Source organism: Etheostoma cragini, chromosome 14 (assembly GCF_013103735.1).
Source record: "Etheostoma cragini isolate CJK2018 chromosome 14, CSU_Ecrag_1.0, whole genome shotgun sequence".
NCBI classification, from domain to species: Eukaryota; Metazoa; Chordata; class Actinopteri; order Perciformes; family Percidae; genus Etheostoma; species Etheostoma cragini.
In genome coordinates this window covers 3,937,892-3,946,757 of record NC_048420.1, presented here as the reverse complement: position 1 = coordinate 3,946,757, position 8,866 = coordinate 3,937,892, and the positions used below count along the sequence as shown (strand labels likewise).

The following is an 8,866-nucleotide window of genomic DNA, read 5'->3' as shown; positions in this document are numbered from 1 at the left end:
AAAATGTTATCGAAATGAAATTGCCACAAGACATTTAAATAAAGTAGGGTTAGTAAACTTAAATTTACATCAGTCTAAATTACATCTTTTGGGGATTACTGAAAGGGTAAAACAGATTCAGAGCACAACATACTTTAACTGTCTAGGTACACTACCGGTCAAAAGTTTTGGGTCATTTAGAAATTTCCATCGCACTCCATTGTAGACAGAATACCAGCTTTTAACCAGGGTAGCAGTTTTCAGATTACATTATGTGCCAACATAATTGCAAAAGGGTTCTCCAATGTTTTTCTAGTTAGTTTTTCAAAATGATATCAGATCAGTAAACAGAATGTGCCTTTGGAACACTGAATAAATGGTTGCTGACAATGGGCAATGTAGATCAGCTAGTATTCTGTGTATAATGGAGTGGTATGGAAATTTGTAACTGACCCCAATCTTCTGACCGGGAGTGTACGTCATTATTTTCTCTATCAATGTCAGTAAAACCTATTGGGTTTGTGCTGTAAAACAGTGTATTTGTGTATCCGAAGAGACACTAACCTCTTTCTGCCATAACTAGGTCCCAAATGGGTTAAAAAATTGCTTAGCTCTGTGATGGACTTATCACTTGGAAATTAAACAAATTGAGCCTTGTGGGCTATAATAGCTATAATAATATGGTGAGACTTGTATGTTGAGTAACACTGAGCACTGGCTAGAAAATTACTTGGTTTCTCCATGAAACAATCAATATTGCACACAGTCTTTTCAAAGTTACTGTTCCTAAATGCATATGAAAGAAACTTTCTCAATGATTCCTTATCAGGCCATAGGATTAGACTTGGCACCATGCTGCAATTCATAACGTCAATACAGTGCTGAAAACCTTTGAAACTGTGGTCAAATTAAAGCCAAAATAATAAGACAAAAAATCAAAAGACAAATTCATTCTCATCTTTATTTAAGCCAGCATGTACTGATGTCCCCATTAATGTTAGGTTGGACTTAGATTTGAGATAGGAAGCTGCAAATGAAATACAATAAAGATGTTTTTAAACCAGCAAGGATTTCCACCTTCATCTCATTCAGTGCAGTTCTAATATTTTCTTTTTTAACAAAATATTTTCAGTTCTCAAAGCTTGGCATTCCAACTCAAGAGCTTGATGAGTTTCTTACAATTTCCACTCTCGCATGTTTGTTTTTTTCAAGTTCTTTGTTGATGGTAGATTCTTTCACCTGGTCTGCAGTAGGACGCTTGCTGATGTCTTGAGGACAGACATCCATTACTGCTGCAGCTGATGACTTTGCTGCTTTCTCTGTCCTTTGAAGTTTGCTCTTCTCTCTTCAGTTGAATACATTAAACCTCATTCTTTTTATTTTCTTCTCCGGGGATGGAACATGATTGAAGATTGAAGGAATGTATAAGGTGACAGAAGGTGGTCACTCTTTTTCCCTAAAAAAAAACTAAGTACATAGAAACAACATTAACAACTTCTAAATGTCCCGCAACATTTTAATTAGTATTTTAGGTTAGCTAACATTAGCCTTTGCAATCCACACAAAATTACCATACTGCCCACATAGCACTTGCATTTTGCAACGGTTGTGGCTAAAAAGGAATCCAGCTACAGCCGGAAAGTACGCAAAACTACCCTAAATCTCACAAAAACTAGACTAATATAATAATATAATTTTAATATTTTCAACCAGGAAAATCGTGATAGTTCCTCTGGTATATTTCAATCCAAACCACAATCTTTTCCTTAATCCTAATCAGTCGTTTGGTGCCCAACGTAAACTTAACTGTCGTCGTTGTAGCTGTATCCCTTCTACTCTCAACCTTTAGAAACGGTTGTAACGGTTGAGGCTTACATAAATAATATTTATGTTACATTACCTGATATGAAGTGGTCACAGCATAACCAAAATCCATTGTTTGTGGGCTCTGTCTGCTTCTAGCACGTTTTATGGCAGCAATGCATTTACTTCTTCTCTCGGGATCTTTGGGAATCCTATAAAATGCTCTCCCATTATCTTTTACCCGATGGTTCTGGCATCCCGGCACACAGCAGCTGTCCACCATGTTGAATCAAGGCGTTTATTGAAAAAGACAGCAAATTACAATAGTTACAACTAGCTAGCTAGCTAGTCCTGTAGCTAACTCGTAACGACTCTGGCTCAGCTCCGACTCTGGCGCTCGGCTCTCCACTTTCCTGCCAAAATGACGGTGTTTTGATATTGACTGGTGCATGCTGGGATTGCTATAGCTGACGTTAACGGTTATGACATGCTGTCTCAGCTAGCAGTTAGCCAAATTAGCTGTTAGCTAAACAAACATTAGCTTCCTTATTCAGTGGTGCGCGGTGGTTTATGGGATAAGCAGTTCCTTTGTTCGATAATGAAAATATGTACACGGTCTTTGCCTTTTTTCTGATTTTCAGTTTTTTTTTCACTCTAAACAAAATATTGTATGTTTATGAGTAACGTGGTAGCGGATTAGCCTAAGGCATGGTCTAAAATGCAAGTAAAGATGGCAGAAGGAGGGCAGCCACAGCAGTGTTTGGTGAGCAAAAAAGGTGAAACCTATTAACCCTGCGGTCCTTCTAACTTTGTCTCCCCGCTGTAGTAGACAATGTATTCCCACGACATGCTGTATTCACTTACTGTTCAATACCTTTTCCAGCTTAGTGGGGGTGCATGTCGCTCAAAACCAACATAAAAAAACATAGTATTGTTCCCTCAGCATTTTTGTTTTGTGGATAAACTGTATATAAAATGAGCAGGGACGTTAAATCACCTGTTTCACATAACGTTTTTCTAAGGTACTGTCTATATGCTGGATTTTTACATAGGTTAGCTAGCAAATAAGACCAAGGACGGCGACATTACTGTTCATATTTTTAGTACATTTAGAACATTTAGTAACTGTAGTAGTGGTCATAGTGAGTGAAAATGTGATGAGAGATGCACATTGTGTTAAGTATCTTGAATTGTTCATTAGCTGTGTAAGATTATGTGTGATATCTGTAAAGCTAAACCAACTCACAGTAGTATAACAGATTTTAGTTTGATCCAAAGACTTTATGTGAGATAAAGGACACTAACGTTATACCGTGGGCACTATCCATTATATCCAAAGGTTAATTAGTATTCATCTGAAATAATTGTGATTTTAATATTGACCACTGATTATTTTTTCCATAATCTAGCAGCCCTAGCAGACAGTGTGTAGTTAGTGGTAATAGTAAAAGTAAGGACCACACCAGCATCTAAACAGACCAAAGTGGTACTTACAGTTACATTTAAGTATGTGGTGAATGTTAGTTTTGTGGCTCATTCAACAAGCTAAGGTGCAGGACCAGGCGTTTGTTCATTAGATAAGCTCAAGGGTTGACGTCTACACCACTGCTGGTCTATTTTGGGGGTGTTGTCTTCCACTATGAGACAGAAGAGGTTAAAAAACAAGCAAGCGTAGTGGAAGATGCCCCACATCTTTTGATTCGGGCCATTATTAAGCTGATCTCATGTAGTCCGCTCTGGCATGAGAGGTTTATAACAGTTTACATGCAGCATTATTTGTTGGACGCTTTTAATAAAAACGTGAACTCTTGTCATGTGTAGGCTGGAACATGCTTATCCAGGCTGGACATAACTGAACATGCACAGCTGTCAATCAAAAACATTCATATGGCTGATTCTTTCACACTTGTACTGAAGGTGTGCGTGCCACCTCCTATATGGCGTCAGGATGATGTCATATCACGTGAGCATGACAAAACATGCTCACAATTAAATAATTTCACACATGAGTTTCTTCTGTCCACAACCTACATTTACCAAAAAACACTTTTCTATGGAGACCACTAGTAACATTCACACATTTCTGCACAGATGCTGCCATATAATTTCCGCTCTAAGTGTTTGGCCTCACCAGACAAAAGACAGCATTAGTTGTTTGTTCAGTCTCCTTTTCCCACAGAATGATGCGTTTTAGCTACATATGTCTGCACATAGGGGGAGTGAGACATCCTTATTGTCTTCTTTCATTATTGTTTATTTCCCTAAAAATCAACAGTTAAATTTCCAAGTGTCTGGTGCAGTAGTATAAATACCTGCTTTGTGGTCGGGGAATACTGGCCAACTTGTGTGTGTCTGTGTGTCCCAGTGCGTGTGACTGATCCCCCACTGGTCTCAGACCTGAGGAGGCACAAGGTACTACCACATGAGGAAGGAGAGCAGGGCTCTTCTTTCTATGAAGGAAACATGTTCACCTTGGTAAAATGTTTCTGCTGAAACCCAGATTAGTAGCAAGATACCGTATATCTGATTACGAAAGCTAATTAAAAAGACATAAAATAGATACAAAATAATGTCTTAGATAGTAAACACTCAAGCAAAAACATGTAGCCTCATTTTTTGTCAAATGCCTGATGACACATCTCTGACCAAGCAGCAAATAGGATCAATAAAATCATCACAGTTTTACCAAGAATATCACCAATTTAATTTCAGACCAAAATATATCCCCTTCTGCTCCTATGTAGTATGAGTATGATGCTGAATAATGGCCAGAAAGTGTTTTTGCAGAACATTATGTCACAGAGAAGTTTTTTTAAACATACACTTTACAACATGAACATATACATTTAATATGACTTAAACAATGAATTGATTGATTAATCCTTACCTGGCAATGGTCTGTCCAGCAGTCCAACAGCTCTGCTGTCCATGTGCCGGCTGTACAGGCTGCATCTGGCAACTAGACCCTGTTGGCTACCAGGGCAATGTAACAGCCAACAAGGAGAATGAAAATAAATCCATAACCATACAGAGTAGGGTAAAAAAGAGAGAGGGAAGTAGTACAAGAGGTGATGGAAGTGCAAATAAAAGGACAGTTAGGAAAAAAAGAAAAATTGACATAATTATAAAACTGGGTAAAACCAAAACAGAACGTAAATGAGGGAAAACATGCATACATGGTTTTTCAATGAATTCAAACTAAAAAAAAATCACATCACAGAATGGAAATAATATTTGTAATAGAAGGTGCAGCCTTATTTTATACCAACCACTGTTTTTTTATGCTAATTTGGGGTAGAACGGATCCTAAAACTTATAGTTCTGATCATATAAGTAATTTGAGATAAGGATAAGCAATAAAAAAAGGTAGCCAAATATATATGCTTTTAATTTTTACACTTTTGCCCATGCTTCGCTGTCCACTAGGCTACGTACACCAACAAAAGTACCTTATACCGGTATTTTCTTTCTGTAACAAAATGAAATATATTGTAAAATTAAGTCTAAATTGTTTTACTCTATTAACACATTTTTATTTTTTCAGAACATTACACACCACACAAAATAAAATTTTGTACAAATCACAGTTCAACTATGGTCCTATACACCACTAACACTTATCCATGTGAGTTGACAGTTGTATGACAAAAGCCAGTCTCAAATGTGGAATTTTGTGACATTTAGTTTAATGGGTTCTATAAAAAGGCAAGCAGTTAAGACAGCGCCATCATGTTTAGCTCATTTGGGTACAACGACTGTTTAAAAAAGGCCTGAAGGAGCCTGTCGCTTCGTCCTTATTTGAGTCAAATATTACACTTCCCTTCTCCATAAGTGTGTTTACACGCACGCTAGTATTTTGGGTATGAAGTATTGGATTATGTCAAGGTTTTTGGATCTTCTTTGTTGTTAGACACAGTGGTAAAAAATCATGACCAACTGTAGGCAGATGATTGGAAACCTGGATACTGTATGATCATGTCTAGGAATAACCTGGTTTTTCATGCTCCATTTAACTAACATTTTAACTTTATATGCCGGATAACAACAGAATAAGACTCAAAACAAAAATACTAGCGTGCATGTTAACACACTTCATGTCACATAAATAGACTATCAAGTCAAAACAGCCATTCCTTTAAATGTAAGAAGTAACAGTGCTAGTCGGAGGCTGGTCAATGGAAGCCCAGATGAGATCTATTAAGGGAACTATTAAAGAATGAAGTATTAAGAGAAGACAGAGTACATCAAATGGGTAAATGTGGATAAATGGGGTGGAATGGGAGAACAAAAAATGAAGGGGAAGGGAAAGAGAGAGAAAAAGATTGTTTAGAAAGCCATGGACGAACATAGAAAAAAGTAGGAGAGAGTGAGGTCTGCCTCTTTGTGCTGGACACAATAAATGACTAATGAGAGGAATGTTGAATCTCTCTGCCAAGCTGAACAAACCTGGCACTGACAGCCGCCTTCTGTACACTGTAAGGCATCACGCTGGCTTCTATGCACAACGCTTTCCACTTTGTTAATGAAACATCTAATTTACAACTGGTATTAAAAATTCTACATAAAGCATTTTAACATAAATAATTAAGGTATATCCGGTTTAAAGCACACAGTATCTAAAACACACTGAATTAGGTTAGCTACACACTGTCTGCGTTGCCAGCTCTAAGCTGTTAACATGGAAGCCAAACTTAAAACGGAAACGCCACATAGCTGACATGATCTAAAAATCATTGGGATGCAGCAGATGACACCTACTGATCTGTATACTAGACATGTGCTTAAAAAGGCAGAATCCATCATGTCCGATAGTTCTCACCCCCTAAATGCAGAATTTAATTTGCTGCCCTCCGGTTCCCGTTTCAGTCAGCCACCAGCCAAAACTAATAGGTACAAACTCTCCTTCGTTCCCTCTGCCATCTCTCTGCTTAACTCTGGGAGGACTAGCTAACGTCGGCACATATGGTACACTGGGGTTTAAACTTTTAATGTTGTGGCATTCATTTATTTATTTTCTCTATTTGGTATATACTGTATTTTAAATGATGTTGTTGTCTTTGTTGTCATGTACCGTGTGTCAATTTCTTGCTACTGCAGCAAATGAATCGCCCCTTGGGGACAAATAAAGGTTTTGATTGATTGATTGATTGATCTCGCTACGCATCCAGTGTGTGGCCGTCCTTAGGGCACCACGGAAGCCTATACCATCAATGACTGAGAACTCATCCACATGAGTTAACAGGTCCAGGAATTAAAAAGGAATAGTGATATCTGTAACTATCATTTCGTCCCTACTGACAGCCAGAGGCACTGCATGGAGGCATTACACAGGATGACTATATCAACAACATAGCCAAAAGGAATTCTGAGTATCAATCCCATTGGGATGCAGCAGAGGATCTTGGCCAAAGAACGCCCAATGGATAAGGGGTAGCAACATTTACTTTGTAATATCTTGAGAATGTGCTTGATGCCCGTCATGCTGCTGCACATACAGTATGTCCTCCAAGGGTACCCCTCTCAAGGTTGCCCATGATGTGGAGACACACCTGGCAGTGGCATTTCACACATAGGACTGTTCAGTGGAACAGGCACTGCTTTAAAAGCACAGTCTTTTTTTAGGACCACCGTCATTGACAAAAGGTTGCCACCCCCAGTTTCCAAATAGACTCTAAGGGCCTGCACATGACAGTCTCTTCTCTGACGTTCCATCTTATAACAGGGGTTCAAACTGTGCCAGGTGGATAGGCTGACTGAGGTGCGAGTGTGCCACCACTTTAACGAAGAATGCCTTATTCAGCCACTGTGACACCTAAGTGCCACCTCAAACAGGATTTTTTTTCCACAGACAAGGAATCCTTGGGGCACTAGGGGGACACAATCTCAGGGTCCCTTTCAAGAAGTGGGACACCAGCTTTCTGTGTTATTGTCAACCTTTACCGTCCTGGTGGGTTTTGCAGATACTTGAGGATGGTATGCACTAGGTGTTTGTTTCAAGCCGTAAACCACTCTAAAATACAGAATGCTTGCACCTGTTCCAATACTGCAGACTGGTAGATGGTGCTCTGCAGTGACAACACATCTGCCTGCAAAAACAGTGTTTTGCAATTTTTGTGTGTTTTGCTTCAGTGTTTGCATTACAGATTGCATTTCCACTTGACTGACTGACAGATCCAATCAAAAAGTGTATAATTTAGATTTCCATCCTGCAGTTAGATGAGATTTTTCTTTTTCTTTTAAAGATGACATATCCAGATACAGATTACATTTCAATACCCGTAAATGCAGTCAGAAGGACTAGATGTGTGTTGTTTCTTACCTGGTGCGTCTTATTCTGCAACGCTCGATTAGAGGGGACTGTGGGCTCTGGTCCCTGTTGCCCCCAGGGGAGGAAGCTGGAGCAGCTCGTAGAGGCACTCTGCTGGGGGAGGATTCCACGCTGAGGGAGTGGGAGCACTGGGAGGATACCGACCGCTGGGGGGAGTGCGGAGGAGCAAACGGCCAGGGACGAGCCCGCTCTTCCTGACGTACCACTGAACAGGAAAATAAGTCTATATAAAGTATTTATATGCAAACTTGAAAAAACTGTTTGTCTAAACTGATGAGTGTGCAAACTTTGACATATACAGTGGTGTGAAAAAGTGTTTCTCCCCCCTTCCTCATTTCCTGTTCCTTTGCATGTTTGTCACACTTAAGTGTTTCGGAACATCAAACCAATTTAAAAAATAGTCAAGGACAACACAAGTAAACACAAAATGCAATTTGTAAATGAAGGTGTTTATTATTAAAGGTGAAAAAAATCCAAACCATCATAGCCCTGTGTGAAAAAGTGATTGCCCCCTAAACCTAATAACTGGTTGGGCCACCCTTAGCAGCAACAACTGCAACCAAGTGTTTGCGATAACGGGCAATGAGGCTTTTACAGCGTCCTGGAGGAATTTTGGCCCACTCATCTTTGCAGAATTGTCCTAATTCAGTTACATTAGTGGGTTTTCGAGCATGAACAGCCTTTTTAAGGTCATACCACAACATCTCAATAGGATTCAGGTCAGGACTTTGGCTATGCCACTCCAAAGTCTTCATT

General features: G+C 39.3%; 1 protein-coding gene and 2 long non-coding RNA genes across 4 annotated transcripts in view; 1 reads left to right on the top strand and 2 right to left on the bottom strand.

Moving 5' to 3' along the window:
* Positions 1-1,361: 1,361 nt before the first annotated feature.
* LOC117957346 lies at positions 1,362-2,141 on the bottom strand. The gene is made up of 2 exons (XR_004659481.1): positions 1,880-2,141; positions 1,362-1,435 (listed from the first exon to the last, which is right to left on the bottom strand). It is a non-coding gene; the product is annotated as an uncharacterized LOC117957346 (long non-coding RNA).
* LOC117957347 overlaps positions 2,098-8,866 on the top strand; it is a 9,185-nt gene continuing 2,416 nt past the window's right edge. The window contains exons 1-2 of the long non-coding RNA XR_004659482.1: positions 2,098-2,108; positions 2,540-2,545. This is a non-coding gene — a long non-coding RNA (uncharacterized LOC117957347). The remainder of the gene's footprint in view (positions 2,109-2,539; positions 2,546-8,866) is intronic.
* The window catches only part of atat1 (alpha tubulin acetyltransferase 1), an 18,737-nt gene continuing 15,317 nt past the window's right edge, over positions 5,447-8,866 (bottom strand). For both annotated transcript variants that reach the window (XM_034893026.1, XM_034893024.1), the window contains 2 exons: positions 8,102-8,315; positions 5,447-5,988 (listed from right to left, as the gene is read on the bottom strand). In XM_034893026.1, the coding sequence (XP_034748917.1) occupies positions 5,955-5,988; positions 8,102-8,315 (248 nt within the window). In that variant the 3' untranslated portion in view covers positions 5,447-5,954. The remainder of the gene's footprint in view (positions 5,989-8,101; positions 8,316-8,866) is intronic.